Raw genomic sequence first — 23,174 nt, 5'->3', positions numbered from 1 at the left:
TGGGATGTAAAGAGGGATCTCTGATAATTAAAGTTTCCCAAATTTTGGGAAGTTTAATGCAACCGTATTTGTTTAACTTAGGTTGATTCCTGAGTGAAGATGCAAATTCAAAGAATGGTCTTTCTTTTTTGAATTTACTATGGTTGAGCATGGTAATTTTTTTCCAGGATATCCTGTGGGATGTATCCAAAACATGGTCTACAAGGCTAGATTGACCATAATCGTGTTTGCAGATGTAAGAACTGTGTTCTTCTAACAGGATGGATGCTGACCTGCCTGTTTGTCCGAAGTAGGCAAGTTTACAGGAACAAGGTACTCTATATACACCAGGAACTGATATAGGAGAGAGCTGGTCTTTAGTGTAGCAGATATGGGTAGCAAGTTTATGGTAGGGGTTAAAAGCTGTATTGAGGTTGTTCTTTTTTAATGATCTGGCTGTTTTTTCAGAAGTACCACGGATGTAAGAAATGGTGATGGCATTTCTGAATCATAGGATCTCCTAGAAAAAAATTACCATGCTCAACCATATTAAATTCAAAAAAGAAAGACTATTCTTTGAATTTGCATCTTCACTCAGGAATCAACCTAATTTAAACAAATACGGTTGCACTAAACTTCCCAAAATTTGGGAAACTTTAATTATCAGAAATCCCTCTGTACATCCCAGGCAACCTGCAAATGCCCATAGAGGGAGCACCACCTAGATAGAACTTTAGTTTCACTTTGTATTGTACTTGTGTGTTGTTACAAAAAGTTTTTTAATCCCCGAAGATGTCTCTGTGACGGATACGAAATATTGGCAGTATTAAAATTAGTTTTAATCCTTTCTTAGTGCTGTTAATATTCCATTAAACCTCTAACATGAATTCTTCACAGCACTTAAGCCTCAACACGCGTAATGTTAAAATGTAAAGGTTAAAAACTGAAAAACACATATATTTTATATAAAGTCGTGTACTTTGAAAAATAAATATATTAACAACACAGAAAAAATCGTAAAACATACAAAAATGCAGACAGAATTACACATACATAAGTTTCCGATTACTGGACTATAAGCTATTATAACTAAGACGTACAAACCAGAACAATTGCACAATGATAAGAATAATTTACTTTTTTAATGGAAAAAGAAATATATGAAAAAATTAAATTCTTTAAAAGTTTACTTTTCTTGATTTTATGAAGTAAATCATCCAAAATTTCACTTGTTTTAGTATCTTGCAGATATTGCCTTCTATTGCGATCTTAGATATGTTTTAATTAGCTTCAATCTTGTAAATGATCGTTCGCCACTTGTTATTGAAACTGGAAGTGTCAAAAATATTCGAAGTGAAATTGTTAAATTAATAAAGATGCTATTTAAATTATTTGCAATATCTTTAGTGGGTCTAATCTGTCACTATTCTGTATGATGTCCTTTAGAATTTGGATTTCATTATATAATTCGGTGGCACAAAAATTCTTTTCTTCACCATCAGTCAGCACTTGTAAATCATCAGTGTTTTCTTAACCTGTCGTCATCCATATGAGAAATTTCCTTGAAACTGGATAAAAACTGAAAATGTTAAAGTGACTTGTCAAGTGATCAAACATGTCAGTCAAAGAATTAATAATAGTGTCCACAGTTGGAAGAAAAAAATCTAGCTCATTACCAACTGGCTCTTAATCCAAACATTTATAACTGAACAATCTTTACTTACGTCTCCGTAATGTACTGCTTTTGAACTCAGGAGAAATTTCTAAATCTAATGCTAATACTTTTATCGATTTAAGTTTAACATTAAAATTTTCATCCGATCTAAATTTTTTAATAAAGTCGATTACATTATTAAATGCATTTATAGATTCACTTAAATTTGTGGTAGGATTCTGAAGCATTTTACTCACTACATTGATTAAAAATACCAGCTAACGCTTTTTATTCCTTTATGGGGAGTAGGCGAGGCCTCTATACCCTGTATAGCTTTAGGAGACTGAGTGGGCAGTTCAATCTCCACCGGTACCAATCAGAGATAGCTGGTCCATGTCTATCACTAATTATAGTAGCCACCGATGAAGAGGCTGGAAAACAAGTGTTGCCATCTCTTGGTTTGGTACCTAACCCTAAAGATATGTTACTGTCTGAAATAATATGGGTACTACATTCGATTTTCTTGAGTTTACGGGACAAAAAACCCGCTTACATTGATCCTCACAGAATTCATACCCGATTATAAGTGAACACAAAAATCCATAATTTTCAAAGGCAATGTTTTTGTTTCATATTTTCTGCTATTGTCGTTAATTTTAATATTATCATAAATTTCCACAAAATAATCTAAAACTTCTCCAGTATTATATCTAAGCGAACGAACAGCGTCAATCCTTGCTTCCCATCTTGTATCATATAAATTTTAATCAATTTTGGTGTACTTTTTCAGCACATTCCAACGTTTAGTCAAACCCCTAAAGAAATTATAAATTACTTGTACAGTGCTATAAAACTCACTGTTTTAGTTAATACTAAATATCACTGTTTTAGTATTAACTTGAGCAGCATCAGCGATCACCAAATTTACCGCGTGTGCTGTGCACGGGACAAAGAATGCTCGAGGTTTAATATTCGATAAGTGTCTCTGAACGCTGCTGTTTTCCTCGCATGTTCGCTCCGTTATTATATCCTTGGCTCTACAAATTTTTAATATCTAAATTTAAACCTCTTAGTTTATCTAAGAGGTACGTGGAAAACTTGGGTTTTTCGTTCCTCAGAACAGGTAAACCGGCCCCATGGACACACACGCATTTACAGTCATAAGATATATAGCACCTCCGTAGCGCAATTGGAAGAACGACGGTACATTGAGCCCTTCGATTGGAATAGGCCTAAGTTCGATTCTCGTCGCGACGGCAGGAATCTTTATCTGGACGATTTTCAATCGAAGGTGAGTTAACCGATCTTATACAGAGGTAGCAAGGTTTTTTCCGGAAACTCGGGTTTTTCATCCCGCATACAGACAAATCGGCCCTTCCGAACACACGCAATTTACAGACAAAAAAACTAGTTGTGGTGGTGGTGGTGGGGATGATTCGTAGTAGAGGTTTGGTGTAGTGGTTGAGACAGTTGTAGGTGTGGTGTCCTCACGCGATGAGTCTTCGGACTCTTTGGAGGTGTCAGGGATAATAATAATAATAATAATACATAATCCCTCATATGGCTCAACCCACTTCCCTGAAAGAGACGGGGAGAAAGGGGGATCCCATACGAATAAATAAATAAAGGCTTTATCACTGTTATTGTTATTATTAGAATTGGAATTCTAGGGCTTATCTCTATGCCCAGAAATAAAAGTCCTCGGATTCCATCCACACCTCTCTTCCACTGTCATTTAAGAATAGCATTGAAATCACTTCTAAAGATGTTTATTTCTGATTCAAAGTTCAAAGTCAATTCTTTCATAATTTTTTTGCACTTCATCTTAGGCTAGTGCTCTGTTGCCCTGTTTTTGTATTTCTTATCTTTTACTTTGAACAATAACTCATATTTTCTGTAATCTTCAAGGAATATGAAGGCAATTAAATAACATATTTTCTTATACTTCTATAAAAATAAGAAACTAATTATAAAACTAATGTAGATTTTTTTTATGTCCAGCAAAGTCTTCCAAATTTTTTTAGATTCCAATCTACTTAAGGCCAACCTCGAATTCTTAGCGTAGAAAACTGGAACGAATCGCAATAATAACATGCGAGTTATTACTCGCATGTTATTACTGCGATTATAAATCCACATCGCTCAGATAAATCCACAGCATTACATCGTAATGCTGTGGATTTATCTGAGCAATGATGTCAGAACATGGGCTTTATTTCCCACCATCTCGACATGTTTCTTGATAAATCGCGATGTCCTTCAAAGGGACATATTAAAATTAATTAATCCTAAATTTAGTTTCTTTTAGCCCTCTAGTGATCACATGGGAGGTCCCAATCTCTATTGGTGGTCCTCTCAATCTCGACTGTTTTTCAGTCTTACAAAAGTTTAGATCTGATTAAGTCTGAAAAAGCTAAGATAGTGCGTCCTCCCTCATTCAAGAAACATGTTTCGGCACTTTTTGGTGCCTCATCAGGAGATGGCTAGGGAGGAGGGAACAATCTTGTTTAAACGTTTCTTCCCTTATTCAGCTAGAATTGTTCTCATTCTTTCTTAGCAACAACAACAACAACAAGAACAAAACTAACATTAAAATTATCTTCTACCTTCCTTCATCTTGTCTGTTTAATGCTGACTTACTAAAGGTAAGTAAAGAATTTTTCAAATTTTGTGCGAGAACGCTAGATTATACATTAATGTCATTTAGACTTCTCTTTGTAATACCAGCGATTGGTTTTTAATAGTGGGTTAGAATTCGTGAAATAATTTTTTTACTTAATCGAGAAAGAAAGAGTGAAGAAAGAAGAGAAGGAAAGCAAGAGGATTCAGTGTCGCAGATTGATGATGTTCATTGGAGTGAGGATTAAACTGCACAGAAAACACAGAAGAGGGAAGAAATCACAATTGGCAATCTGTACTAAAGCCAAAAATATAAAAATCATGCAATAGAAAGTTCTAGCTATCAGCAATTTTCATGAACAGATAAGACGAATATTAAGAAGGAAGTCGAAAAAAACAAGCTTCACGTAAAACCAGATCTAGATCTTGAAGAAACAAATTTAAAGAAAATGTCGACGACCAAAACTCAGGAAATATAAAAGAAAAGGATTAACCTCGAAGTCTGAGCGAGATCTCCGTCAGAAGCACCATCGATTATGAATTCTATCATCCTGCATCCCCCAAAGCACCCAAAAGCTCAACCCCCAGTGTCCCTGACACTATCACTGTTTTGTGACAGTGTATACCTTTCACTGTAACCGCCCAAACGTTCCACTAGTGCAGACATTGCACTAATGACACGCCACTGGTAAGGAACTAGCGTTTACTTTGGCGGTGTGACGAATCAACACTCTAAAGGATAGGATGGTCTTACATCTCACTTCGAAGATGGTACTCAACTCCTACATTTCACAATAAATAAAAAAAAACATTCTAGAAATAACGAAGAGAATCTTATCTAATGTTTCAAATAAACATCAACTCCAGTGAACTAAAAAATTCCAAAGTTCCGACTAAAACAGAAGAAATTCGATTAACCACAAAGTGGGAGCGAGATCTCCGCCCTAAGTGCCATCGATTATGAATTCTATCATCCTGCATCCCCCAAAGCACCCAAAAGCTCAACCCCCAGTGTCCCTGACACTGTCACTGTTTCGTGACAGTGTACACCATTCACTGTAACCGCCCAAACGCTCCACTAGTGCAGACATTGCACTAATGACACGCCACTGGTAAGGAACTAGCGTTTACTTTGGCGGTGTGACGAATCAACACTCTAAAGGATAGGATGGTCTTACATCTCACTTCGAAGACGATACTCAACTCCTACACTTCACAATAAATTAAAAAAAAAACATTCTAGAAATAACGATGAGAATCTTATCTGTTTCAAATAAACCTATTTTAAATCCAATGAGTACAATAGAAAGTTGGTTACCCAGAAAGAGTGAGCGAGATCTTTGTCGGAATGCTATTGATTGTGAATTCCTTCTGTCATCTTGAATCCTTCAAAGCATACGAAAGCTCAACCCCAGTATTCTATATGTCACTGCTGACCACCCTAACGCTACACTACTTCAGACCCAACGACCCAGCACTAGTGACCCGCCATCAGCAAGGAAGTAGCGTCCATTTTGACGGTATGACGAATCAACAAGCGACGTTTTCGATGGTGTTACATCTGAATTCCACATGGAACTCTGTTCACTTCAGTCAATTAAAATATTTGTATAAGGGATTAATAAAAATGTGAGTTATTCAAAGTTCGAACTAAACCTGTACAGAATCCAGTAGAGACAGAAGTATGTGTAGATTGGTAAGAAGACTTAAAGAAATCGATGCTAAATTACCTTTCATTACGATTACGTCTGCAATTCCGAATGACAAATGTTCTACCAGTGTATGATCATGGTCAGAAAAAAAAAACAACAACAACAAAAAAAAAACGGTAAACAACGTAACCCAAACCGAAAAATTCTATTAATAAAGTAGAAAATCTTTCTTTGTCAACGGAATACGATGGGATGTGATGTCCTCATCTAACATGATATCCAGAAAAAAATGAAATGCTTTTAAGAATAAAAGTTAACTAATTCCGGTTCTAAGAAATGTTCTTGTGGTCAAAAAAATAAATATGCAATTTTTAACATGAAAAGAGTCTTTGCTATTATAGGATTCATGCACACCCAGAAATTAATTTAAATTTTAACTCCCGGATTATCGACAAATAAAAGTTATCTCTAGGTTTAACATTTTATTCACTTAAGTTGGAACTATGCATGTCATGCACTTAAGAATAAATCTTAAATTCGCGTGAATTCAAACTTCAAAGCGGAATCTATCCCTCCTCCTCACCTCCCATGATGTTCTCTTTATTTTCATAAAAAATAAACGAATCCATAAGTTAACTATTAATAAAAGCAAAGTTTAACTTCAAAATCTATTTAGGTTAATGCTGCTTGGAGATTTATTTGTTTTATTGAGAGTAATCAAATTCGTTTATGATCATATGATTGAGACATGTTGTTTCAGGAAATTGACATGTTTCAGGAAATGGATGTCTGGCCTTCATTGTCGACAGAAACTCCGTCCATCCACAAGTAAATACATTCATCAACATTCGCATTACCTACCTCCACACACCCAACCACAGAGACAATACAGAACTATAAAAACCTTAGTCAACCGAGCAAAATTAATTTGCTCAGATAACATTGCACTCACCACAAAACCCAACCACATAAAACACAATTTTTCGCCAATGACTACACCCCGTCAGATAAAAAGAACACTATCATCCTGTACCCATACTCCTTTTCAGACATAGATTATAGCAAATATATCTCAATTTGTGGCCTCTCAAAAAGGTGACTGAAATCTTAAAAAAAAAGGAAGAAGCTTGTCGTCAGTTTCCTGAAACAATATCATGTATGGGAATCAATGCATAAGTCTAAACACGAGGAGATATTTTGATAATTCACTCACTAAAATACTAAAATTAAATATTCTGGGCGCTGTATTAGTTGCGTTTATTTATACAATCTCTGTTATACTTAATTATTATAAATTTATGACAAATTATTAAGAATAGATAATGTTAAAATTAGCATTTAATACTAATGTAAACATTTTATAATAACATAATATTAGTAACTAAGTAGGATTAATTATATTTAATAATTATTACTTAGAATATGACATTAGTAAAAATTAATTACTAATGATATTTCCAGAAATGTACTCACTTTATGCCGTATTTTGAAGTAAATAGTGAGATGCGTACGCCAACAACGGTCTTCACCTTTTGAACTCCAGTGTTTAACTGTGGCTATTCGAACGAAAGTGTTTTACTGATGACCAACAATGCAACATGAAACAATCCACTCATTTTTATACGAACGATTAAAGAAACAACTGATTAGCTTCAGAACAATACGTTTCCTACGTAATAATTAGCCATGCTTGTGAAAGAATGATCTGTAATGGCCGAAAAATTATATTCGGAAACAGCCCTCCCATCTACCAACACTCACACTCAAGAATGTTTCATTTCAATGTTTTTTTCTTCTTCAAAACATTGGATAGTTATTTTGATATAATAGTTGTACTAATATTTTTATTTGCTAAAAATGACCTAAGAGGAACCGAAAGACTATAATTTCTTTGAAAAATTATTTTTATTTATTTAATTTGAAGCTCTGAATTGGCTTGAAAATATTTCGTATTTACAGAGGTGTTTCCATTTTTTTTCGAAGTAAATAACGTAATTAAAATCTCTTCTACAACTAATGATATCAATGTACTATCGTTGTAAATGAGCCTCCGTAGCTCAATCGGTATAGAACGAAGCCCTTTGGTGGGAAACATCATGTTTAATGGGTTCTAGTCTCTCACACACAAATAAATGGGTTTACCACTAATAAATCAGAACAATAAATATTTCATATATGATAGTGAACTTTAAAGTACTCCATGTGGTGAATAAGCTGCAAGTCTTGAAAGATGTTGCAGAATGTCGATGTAAACGTGTCAGTGGGACGTCGCCACTCGTGTTGCAGGTACATGATGCAGTTATAAAGAACTGGAAAGAAGACAAGATAGGCCTATCGTTGCACTTGGATCATGTGATGAAATGAAGAATGCAAGTTGCAAGTCCATCTAGCATGTCCTGGGACATGCTAGCTGTCCATTAAAGTCTTCGAGGAATCGGTAAAGACCAGAATGCAGGAGTGGGAAGATACAATTTTCTTTAGAGATATTCTGCACTTTGCAGGGACATTGACAGAATTCTCCACATAAACTGAGGTGGCCGGAAATGAGCAAGAAGTTGGTGGGATGGATAAGAATGTAGCATTCTTACAGACAGGAGAGCAGTCACCATTTTTGGAAATCACGGAGTAGAAGTTTAAAAAAAAACCTGTTTGTGTTCACCGTGTCTTACTTTGGGGTTTAAGGAAATATTTATTTTTAATTATTCATATTATGCGTAAATTGAATCTAACATTATTTCAAAGCCGAATAGCTTTGAAATAATGTTGGATTCAATACCCACTTAATTTGAATAATTTTGCATCGCCGAAGTAAAGCCTTTTGGCTCTCTTTTTCAGTAATTTATTTTTAATTTGTTAAGATGCCGAAGCCATCACTGCTATCATAGCCTCATCTGGTACCTAATAACCAGGGGCGGCTCGTGTATAGGCACTGCGGAACTGGAGCATCCCCAATTTTTCTCGATATATAAATATATTTATATTTGCTTGTAATATTTCATTTTATCATCAAAAATCCTATACAATTCTGTTATTTTGTATAAAAAATAATAAAACCCCATCTTGTAGCACTTAGGAGGGAGAAGGACGCTAGCAACACTGTTTACCACAGTGTCATATTGCTACCAGCGCAAGCATATGCACGTCATAGTGAGATGCGAGCTATTAGCGTAATGCGGCACTGTCCGTCGCGCAGTTCCACTGTTGTTAATATGCAGTTTGCGGCAGTAGCAGAGTGTTCGTAGTGCTTATTGTGTCTACTCTGTCTCTTTAAATATTTGGACATTGCAATTAAAGTCATAACAGATAAAATAATAAACAATATTTTTTCATGTTTAATTTTTTTTTAAATTTCTACCATAATTTTGATATTTTATCCAAACACATATACATTGTACTTACAGTGCATATGTATATTTCGAAAGTTGCAGCACCCCCACGATTTCAAACCAAGAGCCGCCACTGGCAATAACTCAAAGCAGCCTCAACACCTGGCGTTGTCAGAGTCAAGCCGTGATGTTATTATAAAAGAGGTTTTTTACTAAACCTCTCAAATACAGAATAATTTAACATCCCAATGATGGATCGATTCCGATTCAGTCGGTATCGACAGTCCTCTTTGTTGGAGAGGTGTGTGCGAATCCCTTCTAGTATGCGAAAAGCTTTTGACCTTTTATGAGGGTTCCTAATTTAAAGGAGAGTTAGTCGGTCACACAAGGACGTAGAGTTTTATTTTCTTAGAGACCGGTTTTTTCACTTGTAAAACAGGCAAAAGTCAGAAAACACAAAATTAGCAGATGTAGACTGCTCCCATAACTTCAGTTGCTTCTTACGTAATATATTCCAACAATAACAATGATTCCAATGAACACAGTGAAAATAAACAAGTTTGTATATACAAACTTTACCATTGTTGATTCGATAAAAACTAGACCCTAATACGACTATTATATATTTTAGTTATATCACTCCCATACATAAACATGGAAAAAGAAACATATCTATACAGCCATCGCCGCATTGTTTGTAATCAACGAAATCATGGCGCGCATTGTACATCGCAAACTCTCTATATACATTGAAAAATTCCAAATCATCCCAAAAACACAATTATGGTTTTAAGAAAAGGTACAGCAACACTCCTAGAAGGTTTCACAGGCCTAATAAACGTTGTGTTACATAAAAACGGAATAGTATTCGTTGTTTTTATTGACCCAACAGAAGATTTTGACACACTAACTCGTATCGGAGGTTCGACTACTCTAGTGGTTCAAAGCATACATGAAAAACAGAAAGCACGTCACACGTAGAGGATAAACACACAGCAAAGACCTACCAGTAACCTGTGGAGTACCACAAAGAGTTGTTCTATCTCCCATTTTATTTAACATATACACACGATATTAGCCATATTCCCCTAAAAAGTAAAATCCTCCAATAGGCAGACGACACGGCCATAGTATCCATTCACAAACATCGCTTACACAAACATGCAACACAACATCAATATGATCACTAACTGTAAGTCATATGAAAAAACAGCATTATATAAACTCTGTAAAAACAAAGCTAATGATATTCAACCCCCCCCCCCCCAGATTTTACCCATAGAGACTACCGTATTTTTCGGACGATAAGACGCACCCAAAATTTATGAGAATTTTTAGAAAAAATTGTTTCATGCGACACTTCCAGGGAGTCCAAAGACTCATCGAGGGAGTGTGTGCCAACAGCATCGAACGATCACCCCTTCCAACCACTAACCGCGCTCAAACTTGCTTCACTTTTTGGGTGAGCCATTAGTAGAAGAGGCTCTACCAATCGACCGACCTTTGCTGGCTAAATATATTATAAAAATATTCACAAACCTTAAATTTCATTTATTATTACCATAACTTGTACCAGAGACATTCAGTTTGTCTTCGTTCGTCTCGTGACTGTCACTTTTCGTATTATTGTTTGAACTATTGCTATCACTCTCTTCAAAAACTAAGTCATCTTAAGTACCATCCATCGCATTACTTATGGCGCATTTTTAAAAGACTTAATAATTGTCTCGTCCGTTCAAAATCGCATACACTCGCCCACTAACTACTATTGACGCCGGTAAAGTTTTCGCAGGTAAATCGGTGATTCCAACGTATACAGCAAGACACGTGTTGGGCTCGCATCGAAAACGTGGAAATCCAAGATTTACTCGGTATCACCAACCTTCGGACCATAAGACGCACCCAAATTCCAAGTCGATTTCTCTCCGTAAAATCGTGCATCTTATGGTCCAAAAAATATGATAAATATCTCACTATCCGACATACATCCTCCTATACACAAAGCACTGATCCTAAAACCACAACGATCAGACAGTTGAAAACTATACGTTATCTCGGACTTCACTTCGATGCTGTTGGAAGAACCATACAAATTATCTACACAACTTAGGATAATAGCAAGCAAACTATCAATTAAAAGAGATTGCTCTGACAAACACAAAAATACTAATCTATAAAGCATTATGTGAAAACATTTTAAGATACGCAATTACATCGTACGCATCCTGTGCAGACAACAAACTTAACAGATTACTATCGTTGCAAAATAAAATTGCAAAACTGATATTCTGGGAACAAAGAGAACAGCCCACACTCACACAGACAGCAAGGACAGAACAGAAAATATTTAAGGTGAAACATTTATGCCACTGCACAGTGACTTGTATACTGAATTTTAATAGGAGTAAAATATCAGTATTAAATACAGAATCTATAAAAAATATATTGAAAGAAAGAAAAACACAAAATTTTCAAAGCTAATGGTTTTGCTTCGTATTTTGTACTATTGTCAATTTGAATATTATCATAAATTTCCACAAAAGAATCTAAAACTTCTCCAATATTATATCTAAGCATCATGTTGGCCTCATTATCATATCCTTGTCTCCGTAAATTTTTAATATCTAAATTATAAATAAAATAAAAATAAATCAGCTAATGCCTTTTATTCCCTTATTGGGAGTAGGCGAGGCCTTTATACCCTATCTAGCTTTCGAAGACTGAGGGGGAAGTTCAATCTCCACCAGTAGCCAATCAGAGATAACTGGCCCATATAACTAATTATAGGAGCCACCGATGAAGAGGCTGGCAAACAAGTGCTGCCATCTCTTGGTACCTAACCCTAAGAAGATATGTTATTGTCTGAAATAATGTGGGTACTACGATCGATTTTCTTGAGTTTACGGGATAAAAAAACCCGAGTTTCTGGGAGGAAAAACCCGCTTGCCCGTGTCAGAGATCGACTAACTCGGGAATCGGTCGAAGAAAGGCTTAGAAAATGTTCCTCCAATCGGCGACTGGACTTCGTCTGACTTCGAGCGACCAAGCATAGAGGACGCAGGCACCACTTCCACTGAGCTACAATTAAATCTTTTAATTTATCTACGAAGTACATGAATAAACCTTCAGACTTTTTTGCGAAATTTAGTTAGCTGCCCTTTCCGTTTTTCTCTTTTTCAAGTTCTTTGGCTGCTTTTTTCTTTCTTTTTTTTATTCGCAGCTACAGAATTTTTTTTCGTCTCCATTATGCCCAAATTTATTCTTAAGTAAAAAATCTATTAGACAAAAAATTTGGTAAGACATAAAAATATATGTAAATAAAAAAAATTAAAATAAATACATAACCTTTTGGCTGATTTGTAAAGCCTTAGGTTAAATTTTGAATCTACTTACCTCAGTGTGAATTGGCTACACATTCACTGTGTATTCAGCAATCAACAGTTCGATGATTTGCAAACAATGCATGAAGTCTGTTCCACAAAAAAGGATCCAGATGTCACTTCATAATAGAGGTTAAGCCGGATACATGTGCGCGCCTCACATCTTAATTGGAAAATGTGAGCTGCATGTAAAAAAGAAAGTCGGTAGTGTAAGGCTCCCCCTGTAACACGTCTCCAGGTGAGTTCCCGGCTCATTTAGCGCATATGTTATTAAAAGTAGCAGTGTTTATCACAATATACTTATGTAAGAGTATTATCCTAGACAATTCATACAAGTTGAATTGAATATTAAGGATGAGATAACTAACCACATTGTGATTATATCACGACATAAATGTAATACGTCCTGAAGCACAAAACAGACTGACTTTCATCATTCTGAAGCTTTCATCATTCATCAACTGGGCCAATTGAACAAAATTTGATAAGTGATTCAGCGAATCCCTACTCAATTTTGTTCAATTGGCCCAGTTGCATTAAAGTTACTGAGGTCTAGGAATAGTAAAAACAGGGAGAATAAATATCTGTAAATAATGCTAAAGAACAAAGAAATGAAATAAAAATAAATTTAGAGATCACAGTACAAACTAGATTTTTTTTTTTATAAAAAGAAAGTTAAAAACACGCGGTGTGAATTTTTAAAAAATAAATCCCTTAACACCTTTGAATCCCCAAAGGAGGAGGCGAGGCCATTTAGCCATAACTTTTGAAGACCAGTAGACAGCTAATTTCAATCACAAAATGTTTCACCCAAGAGTATAGTGATTATAATCGACATGAGGGGAGGAGTGTACAAAATATAAAGTCAATACAGTACTAAAAATTAAAACGACTTTAAAATAATGCTGAATTAATATACTTTTACCAAGATATGGTAAAAGTACACTAACAGATATTAAAAATAAATAAAAACTCACTGAAGGGAGTTGCAATAACCAGCATGGTGAGAGAGTCAAGCATTCTGCCCAAGTCTAATTACCCTCGCGAAAGTGTGTGGCATGATACTCACGATGGTCTGACTCTGTTGTGCCTGTAATGATTCTTATGAGAAAATAGAATATAAAATTTAAAGCTGAACCATGGAATTCTTGTTGAAAGACCTCCTTACTCAGCTTACGTTTGACTGGGAGAGAAATGTCCAGTTCAGGCTTTTGAGAACAATTACAAACACCGTTGACTGGAGAATGTTGCACTGAAAACTAAAAAATGCAGTAAGATGCTCAGAATCACTTCGCTATTTGAATGCAGATGGCATTTATCGTAGAGTTGGAACTTCCAGATAGCTGTGCCCCACAGGCCAAATGTTGAAAACGTGTAGAAAAGTACTTCTAGAGAATATTAAAAAGGTCTTTAACTAATCGAATGTCTCAGCAAACACTGCTGCATAGAATATTAATGTACGACGTGTATAATAATTAAACAGATATCATTGGCAAGTACAGTAGCGCACCCAGAGAGGGGTCCAAGGGGCTTGTATCCCCAAAAGGAAAAAAAAAGACTAGAAAATTTTTCAAAAATCTTTTCCTAATTAAAATTCTTTTTTATTTATATTGTCGTGTCTTCTATTTCTATACTGCTCATGAATTAGCGGTTACATAAGTTAGGATATAGTTCGCCCACCGATTAGAGGTCCCTCGACACTTCTGCGCATGTCAGAAAAAGGAGAATCCATTCCGATAATAGGGTAATCAATCTGTCTTCTGGGATGTGTTTCTTTATTATTACAGGTCGGAAAATTTAGCTTTTCTTTTACGAACATTGTAGTTTTTAAAGTGGTAAATATTTTGCTTGTATAACAGCTGGAAAAATGTACGTAGAGTATTAACGAAATTAAAAAAAGATATAGCATAAAACGAAAATTTAACTAAGTTTATTTTTAAGAAAGTTTTCTATAAAATAAAAATAATTATACAGAAAAACAGAAATTTTTTCGAATGAACTTAGATATTCTTAACTTACAGTTGAGAGAACTGAGAGACTTTAATGTCCTAAACCGATTAATTATTTATGACTTGTTGTGACTCTTTTAACAAACCCATACCATTATCAAATCCTTTTAATCTTCAAAGTCATCTGAATCGGTGTCGGAATCTCCATCACTTTCTTAAACTGATCACCAAAGGTTCGCATAATTCTTCGATGATTCCGTCTCTGTCCCAATACATATTTTCCAACGAGGTGACATGAAAGCAATATTTTCCCCAGTTTTGAACTGTAATATTTTCAATCGCCTGTTCTGAAAGCTTAAAAGGTTTCGACATGTCGATATCCCCAGTTACGTTGCGATGGCGAATGAAACTTTTCACTTCTGCCCAAACATACTCAATAGCATTAATATCGCAATGATATGGTGGTAGCCTCAAAGCTAGAAATCCATGCTCTTTGAGCATCGTATCGAATTTAAATAGTTTAGTTGCGGGTGAGTTTCTTTTGACCAAATTAAGAAATTCAATTTTTCGCATATCTGGGGAATGAGAAATGTTATTTGCAGAGAGCCAATCCATAAGAACTTGCTTCTTATTAGACCGATTTGGAACTTTGTTTAATCGAATAGAGTGATATGAAGCGTTATCAATTAACAACAGCATTTTTAGGAAGGTTTGGAATCAGTTTTTCTTCTGCCCACTTTTCGAAGATCGTAGAATTCATTTGTCTATGGTAATTGGCTTGTATAGTAAGTTTGAATTCGGTAAAAAAAAAAAAAACCATTTCTCCATCCGCACACAAAATTATTATGCGCCGCGAGGCATTTCCGGTTTGTAGCACTCCACATTATTCTTTAGACTGCAAAGATTTTCCATAAATTAAATGACTATCAATCCAAGTTTCATCTAAATACACAATCGGTTTTTCTCCTCCCTGAAACGTCTTATTGCTCTCAAATACTGCGTTCTAGATAAAACAATGTCACTTCGCTCCATGATAAGTTTCCTTTTATTCTGGCACTTTTTAAAACAAAATCCCATTTCATTAAGTATTTTCCTTAAAGTTTTTCTTTTCCAAGGAAAATTATTTTTTTTCTTTAAGCACAGGAATCAATTTCGGAACAGTTGGCACTCTTTTCTCGACCACGTAAAATTCGTGAATAGTTCTTATAACGTCTACATCAAAATCATTCAAAGCAACGGTTTCGATGGTTTTCTTTACTCTGGCGCTTTTTTTTTTTTATAGGAGATTTAAATTTTGGCTTACCTTCACCTTTTGATTCCCTACGAATTCTTTTAACAGTCGACCCCGATACGCCCGCAATTGCACTTATACGTTTTATGACTTGAGAAAGGGGAACAAGGAGACGATTCTTTTTTTCGCAGAATGTCAGCATATTATTCAATATTCTTTTGCAAGAGCTACTGAAACGTTTAACAACAGAACTTGTTGACTGTACTGGATCCATCATACAAATTAATAATAAAAAAATAATGCAAAAAAAAAAGCGACAACAAAAATCAAGCTAGTACTAGTACAGCGGCAGACAAGAAAGCACGTGATTTCGCATGTTGGTGACCAATTCGTACATCCTTCATTTCTTTCTCCCCTTCAGCATGAATCGACTATTCTTGGCAAAATACCAAGGAGAGATCTACAAACGGTGGGCGAACTATAATACCCTGTAGCTCTCGGGAATCACGGCCATTCTTGAACGCGGAGGCGAACGAAGTATTGCTCCGTTGGACCGAGCGCTGCTTCGTTCGCTCGAGCAGGGCTAAAGTATGCAATGCGTAGTGTATATTCTCGAATCGTCTACTTAACTCGGCGCCCCCCTCTCCCCAAGATTAAATCTTGACTGCTCTGCCCCCCCCCCCCCCACGATTAAATTCTGCGTACGCCACTGGGCAAGTATATAAGGGATTGAGCAAGATAGAATGAGTAAAAAGTTCGACAGATGGAAATTCATTTGCATGAATGCAACGGCGGATATAACGGATACCATACTAGCGAGATATTGCATAAGTGGTTATCCCCCCCCCCGCAAGGTTGTATATGTTTAGTACCTTTGCACTATGAGTAGGGTAAGAATTATATTTTTAATCTAGCTCAAACTCTACTATAGAGACCAAATATAGAACTTATTTAACACACTTCAGGTTTCAAATAAGAGGGTTTATGGTATCACACCGGGCAATGAAACTCATCTCCCACCTACAGACATTCAAACATCCGTTCTCAAAGCAAGATTTGAACCCAACAGCTTCTTTGTTGGACAGCGGATATGCTAACTACTCGACCAACCAGGCTTCCAATTGGAGAAATACCCTGTTTATTACTACAGTAATGGAAATGATCCTGAGCAGTAGATTCAAGAATGTCACACTTTTGTGATAGGGTTACGATATCACCTTATAACGTGGATGAATTTAGACAGCAATCATAACGAAAGCCACAATGGTTAAAACTCCAGGGGATTTGATTAAAAAAAAAAAATCCACCCTCTATTTTTTTTTAAATTGCCAAATGCAGTACAAGGCAAACAAAATTTTTTACATAACTTGTGGAAATTGGTGGGCAACTGGACACCACCACATCCATTCTATACGTTAAAGTCGGTTGAATATGCGAGAGAACTATCCTTCTGACATGATCTATTTCCCGAAGTTCGTGGGTTATAATCCCTTATCAATTCTGGGGGTGGAGAGATCCTATTTTCCGCACCAAACATTGATTACCTGGAAAAGTTGAAATTGGTGTAGTTCCAGTTAGTGACTAGAATCCTATCTATCTTCTGTTTTGCTCCTTAATATTAGCACCATAAAAATTATAAAGCAGTCTGAGTAGCTTCGTGATAATTTCCATGACGATAATGTTTACACAAGAATGACCTGTTTGATTCTTCCCCATTCCAGACTCCAGGGAATTTTTTTTTTTTTTTAGAATTTATTTCATCTGATACCAGAGTTAATCAATATGAAGATTCACATGCGAACTTAGTACTGAAACATCGATGTAGTAGAAAGTGGAAAAAAAAAAAATCATTACAACGATGATCACCTCCTTAGGATATAGACCATTCATTCCCAAACTGAAGTTTACATATGCAATTGAGTCAGAAATCTATTTCTGAGTTCATATTGTTGCATTTATTCTCAAGCATTTCGGGCATTATCAAAATTTATCCAAAACTGTCTCCTTTACTTGTAAATTTTTTTTTTGAAACGTGTTCTGTATTTTTTTTTCTACTGCAGCACACCATTATTATAAACGTGTATGTGTGTACACACACACGCATCACAATTTAAGGCCATAGTGTACAACTTTTATCCAAAATTTCAATCATCTATTGCCAAATAAAGTACTTTGTGCAACATTTTAAATTTCAGCTATCTGTGGAGCCACAAGTAGTGCTTTTCTCTTTTCCCTAAAGTTCGGGCTGTTGGATTGGTCAATCCAGTGCGCGTGAAAGAATTTCGGACTTGTAGACTACATTCGAAGTGACCAACCTGCAACCGAGCACCACACAGAGAAAATCTAAGTAGAATTTCGATCACTATTTTTTAAATTAATTTTTTTTTGTCTATATCTTAAAATAATTGATTTTGCAGCTTAAGAGAGTTAGGATGATATTCAACTTCATTCTATAATCCCCCCCCCCCCACACACACACACACATTTATCATGACTGGCTAGAAATCAGATCCTTGCTAATATATTTTTTGCTTAAAAATATCGCTCTTGCATCACAAAGATGCAAGCTTTAAATTTCAGATTCTTCCCGGAGCATTCGGCATAAAAATATCAAAAACACCGTTAAATAATGCCAATCCGATCGTTTTCTACAAGGCTCTGTATGATTTACGGTAGACCAACTTACCTGCGTCCTCGATTTCACACATCATGTGACTCAGTTCAGAGCCATAATTTAGAACATTTCGATTCTTGCATTTTCCTCCCTTTCTAGTCAAGCACACAATCCATCCATAATATCACAACAAAGTGGACACGAAAATAGAAACCTAGTAGCTAATACAGAACAATTGAGATTTTTTTCGCTCGGGATGAGAACTTAATATCGCCTTTGCCACGAGTTGCCTCAGTCCTGAAAATACTTCAGGCGCGCAAACTTTGTTTGCTTACACTTGGATAAAGGATTAAATCAAACATATAATTGATAGAACTATTGTATTAAAATAGTCTTTTAAAGGCTTGTCCCTTTAGGCATAGGTTGCTGAGAATGTTTTTAGTACCTCATTTTATTTTGCGATATCATCGGAACATATTGGTGTGTTTTGGTTGTAATGTATTTGTTCAATAAATTAAGATGTCCTCCGTTTATTTGGAACTGTATGCGCTGAAAGCATGCAACCATCTGTTATCTTATCTCTCTCCGAGTCACTAAGAGAAAATAACTTCATCTCATTTACTTTCTTAAGGTTTAGTAGTAATGATGCTCGTGTGAATCCAGAACAATGTACTATATTCGAATACAATGATACCAGACAAAATTTAAACCCAGTGAAAATAGTATATAAACGTTTTCTCTTGCTGATTTTTTTCTTCTATTTCCAGAGTGCATTTTTATTCAAATCCCACGAAAGGCTGTTTCCTTTTGATATATAAGCACTGCAGGTCACAGTAAATCCTGCTTTAAAGACCATTTTGCGCTTCCACTAAACACAGTATGGTGAGATTTACCGGACGATGAAAATCTATGACATCTAAAGACATTCTCAAACATACATGCAACAGTGGGATTTGAGCCTACGCATCCTGTTTGTTGAATAGCAGAGGGGCTATCGATCAGGCAAATCAGGGCATCAATTTAGTGTAATGGAGCTTTATGAGACTTCTTCCTTTGCAATAGGATGGTTGCAGTTTTAAACGTGGTAGGCTTCTAATACATGCATAACTTGAGGATTAGCTGAAATCTTAAAAATAAACCAGTGTTCTTAAGCAGAAATTTTGATAATTGTCAATTAAACACAAACAAATAGATTAACAATCATTTTATTTTTATATTATATTATACTGCAAACAAATTAAAAAGATTACAGCATATGAACTATCTTTGTTGCCGCTATACAAATTCTACATTATGTACAAATACAAGGAACCATGTAAATACATTTTCTATGTACACGGTAGCGCAGACAACTTGTCTTTTTTTTTTTTTTTTTTTCCCATCTAGTTCATATAACTTTATTCTACTACATGGACGTTTTTATTCATGAAAGTTGTGTCACACAGCACAGTAAAAACTTAGCACCATTTCTGGAAGACAATCGTGATTGTTGTCATGTAAAGCAACCTGACAAAAGGTGCTCATAGAATATATTCGTAGTTATCAACAAATTATAAACAGTTATTACAAATTAAAAAAAAAAAACACAGAAACTACGTATCCTCTCTTCTAAGGTGGTTTTAACTTTCTCCTCCAACTCCCACGATTTAATAAGTTCACTGATCATGGAGTGACCGATTTACATACAAACTAATGCTATATTTGACGAGTTACATAACAAAGAAGACAGAAACAGATGACTTTGAAACACAATAAAATTCAATTTTCTAATAAAAATCAAGATAATGGCTAGATTTAAGTAGACAACTATCTACTGATGAAATATCTTACTTCTGAGATGTAGAAAAGCTAATTCTTTCAACAACGTAATTAAAACTCATCCATGATTCCATTTAATAATATGTACAATAAACCATAACAATAAAACTTATATTTATATGATTATTGTATAAATAAAAGGATATATCATCATACATTTTACAATCTTTATAAATAGTCAACATTTAAAATCTATAACTCAGTCTCTCATATAAAGCTGTTATCAGATATTAATTAATTTATAATATAACGGCATTTAAAAGCATTTTGTACAATTTAATAGCAATCAAAGTAAAAGTAATGCACACTTTACCAGTTACGCTTCGCATTTATTCTGTAACAGGAGAAATTTACCACCTATTCGAGATACCACATGCCATTTCCGCTGACGTAGAATAAACAATAACTTATTAAAATAATTCTTGTGCTCATAAATTGAGATCCCAGAATGTATGCCGCTGATTAACACCAATGTCAACTTTAAAATCATTGCAATTATTTATATAACGAAATAAAACAAGTTAAAAGGAACATAATTAAATTTAGAATGAAGTCTTTTGTGTTTTGAGATGAAGAGATTTATCACTTTCAACACAGATGCGATTTTGTTTCTTCTCAAAGAAAACTGTCTTGCACGACCAGTAGGAGAAATTCCGAGCAAGCACAATAAGACTCTGCAAAAATAGACATTTCAACGATGAATAAGCCATGTTGACAATATGTGAGAACCCAAAATAGGTTAGTACCAAAGAAGTATTAAACTATAAGGTATCATCGTACAGTCCTCTGAAATGTCCTTGGTTAATCAAGTATCCAACGGCCCTCACTCTTCCGTGGCAGTGTCACTAATACTCCAAGTTTAATAGAAATTTTTTCTATGTGGCGTAATATATATTCTTAAAATATTAGAGGAAAATATCCATTTCTGGTAATCTTATTAGGCAATATTTTATTCTGTTCAGGGACAGTTTGGCAAGTTTTTAGAAATCATCGAATACTTCATATTCTGGATCTGCAGGGGGTGGTGAAGGCTTATCCACGTCTTTTTCGGGATATTCCTCAAAATTTCGAGTATCTCCATCGTAGCTGACCTTTGGCACTACAGGGGGCTATATTTAAAGATCATTCAAGGGAAAAAAACATTATGAGCAGTCATCGAATATAAATTATATATCTCAGAAACAATTACATTTGTCAGAAAGCAAAAATTAGCTAATAGTTTATATTCCATTTTTCTAATAAAGAATAAATATGGGAATGAGAAGAGATTTCAAAATATAAATTTACGGTAAGATGACGTAATTTCATCCCTTATTTACTTTATTGAAGAGTTTAAAAAGTCTTCTGCCCATCTCCTCCTGGGTCTTCCTCTTGATCGGTGTCCCTTTGGTTTATATTTCCATGCATTATTTAGCCATCTGTCCTCATTCATTCTTTCTATGTGGTTTTTCCACAGAAATTATTAATTTCTATTATTATAATTATGTAGACATTATTAATTATATAATAGATAATTAATATCATTAATTATATTGTTGACTTGGATAATCGCATCTAAAGATCGGCATCCTTCATAATTAAAAAAAAAACCTTGATGCAGATTCATGCAAAATACAGAAATTAACATTTTTGTGATACTGGGAAAGTATCACAAAAATCAGAAGTTCAAAATTCAATGAAAATAGGACATGAGTAAGTTTTATTCAACTTAAAATCTGAACCTTGCAGACTGATGGACTTGTTTACATAACTTCTAAAAGTGATATATCATTAAAAACATTTATATGTAAAAAAGGGAGTCAATTACCGACAAAGCAGTAGGCGTAGTAACAACTTAGTAGAGCTATATGAACGATTTATTTTATGTGAATTCCATTCACAACACTTTTCAAGCCACGAACAGTTTGAATAAGTAGCTTATTATCCCGTGAACACACGCATCTGCAGACATAGGACACACCGGGAGGCATAAGGCTAACCTTGGGATGGGGTATGGTTTGGAAGGGTTAAGGACAGCACCGTAACAGGCCATTAGGCCTAATACGTAAAAAGGAAAAAGCAGAAGAAGTTTATTATCACTCCCATAACCAGAATGGTGGTCTACACTGGAAAATGACAATCTAATAATGAAAGCCATTCACCACATACACGTCACAGTAAGATATGTTTAAAAAATACTGTTTTGGTAGTATTTCTTTTTCTATTAGAAAACCATTTTCACTTTATAGATCGTTAGGCACTATAATGTGAACCGGAGAGCTCATCTCCAGTTGAGAGAATTTACTCATAATCTTCTAGTTTTTCTGCTAAGGTGGTCATATCCTTTAAGAAAAATCCATGTTTAAGTTTGTCGACATGAATTGGGAAACACAAAATAGAAATTGGACTATTACAGCAACCAGGTTTTCTTGACTGTGTCATAATGAAATTTTGTGATTCTGTTTCCTAGGGATTGTGCCATTGAGTTAATATAAAAGGAACCCATAACAGGGCAAGTTTTATTCGTTTAGTAGAAAACTAAGCCTAAAGATGGCTCTCAGTCTATATGGCTTTATACCATTATCCAATTACTCATTAATTTACATTCTTTACACAGATTATTATTAATTCTTAGTAATTCTTAGCACAGATCACTGCACTTGTCCGATATATAGTGTATATCGTACTTTGGAATATATTAATTTCGATTAAAAAAATTGTAATATAATAAAACGCCTTACAGCTTGATAAGTATATGAGGATCTGAACGACTGTTTGCTTATTTTCCGGAGAAAAAAGCCATCCATCAACGTATGAAACCGGCTAACAGCTTCCGTTTGTAAGTTTTATAAAAATTCTTCGCGTAAGAGACGAAATTCGAACTGTTGTATTACAAACTGTATTATACTTTGTAATACAATATATATTCACATTAAGTAGTTCCTATAATGAAAAGCACTGGAATTAAAATAG

At 35.0% G+C, this 23,174-nt stretch overlaps 1 protein-coding gene across 3 annotated transcripts in view; it reads right to left on the bottom strand.

Moving 5' to 3' along the window:
• Positions 1-19,593: 19,593 nt before the first annotated feature.
• Pka-C3 (Protein kinase, cAMP-dependent, catalytic subunit 3) overlaps positions 19,594-23,174 on the bottom strand; it is a 167,606-nt gene continuing 164,025 nt past the window's right edge. For all 3 annotated transcript variants that reach the window (XM_090411889.1, XM_090411888.1, XM_090411887.1), the window contains one exon: positions 19,594-21,331. In XM_090411889.1, coding sequence (XP_090268015.1) covers positions 21,203-21,331 — 129 coding nt within the window. In that variant the 3' untranslated portion in view covers positions 19,594-21,202. The remainder of the gene's footprint in view (positions 21,332-23,174) is intronic.

Source organism: Typopeltis vanoorti, chromosome 22 (assembly GCF_054136105.1).
Source record: "Typopeltis vanoorti isolate ZY-2024b chromosome 22, IOZ_Tvanoo_1.0, whole genome shotgun sequence".
NCBI lineage: Eukaryota > Metazoa > Arthropoda > Arachnida > Uropygi > Thelyphonidae > Typopeltis > Typopeltis vanoorti.
This window is presented reverse-complemented; position numbering and strand designations above follow the sequence as displayed.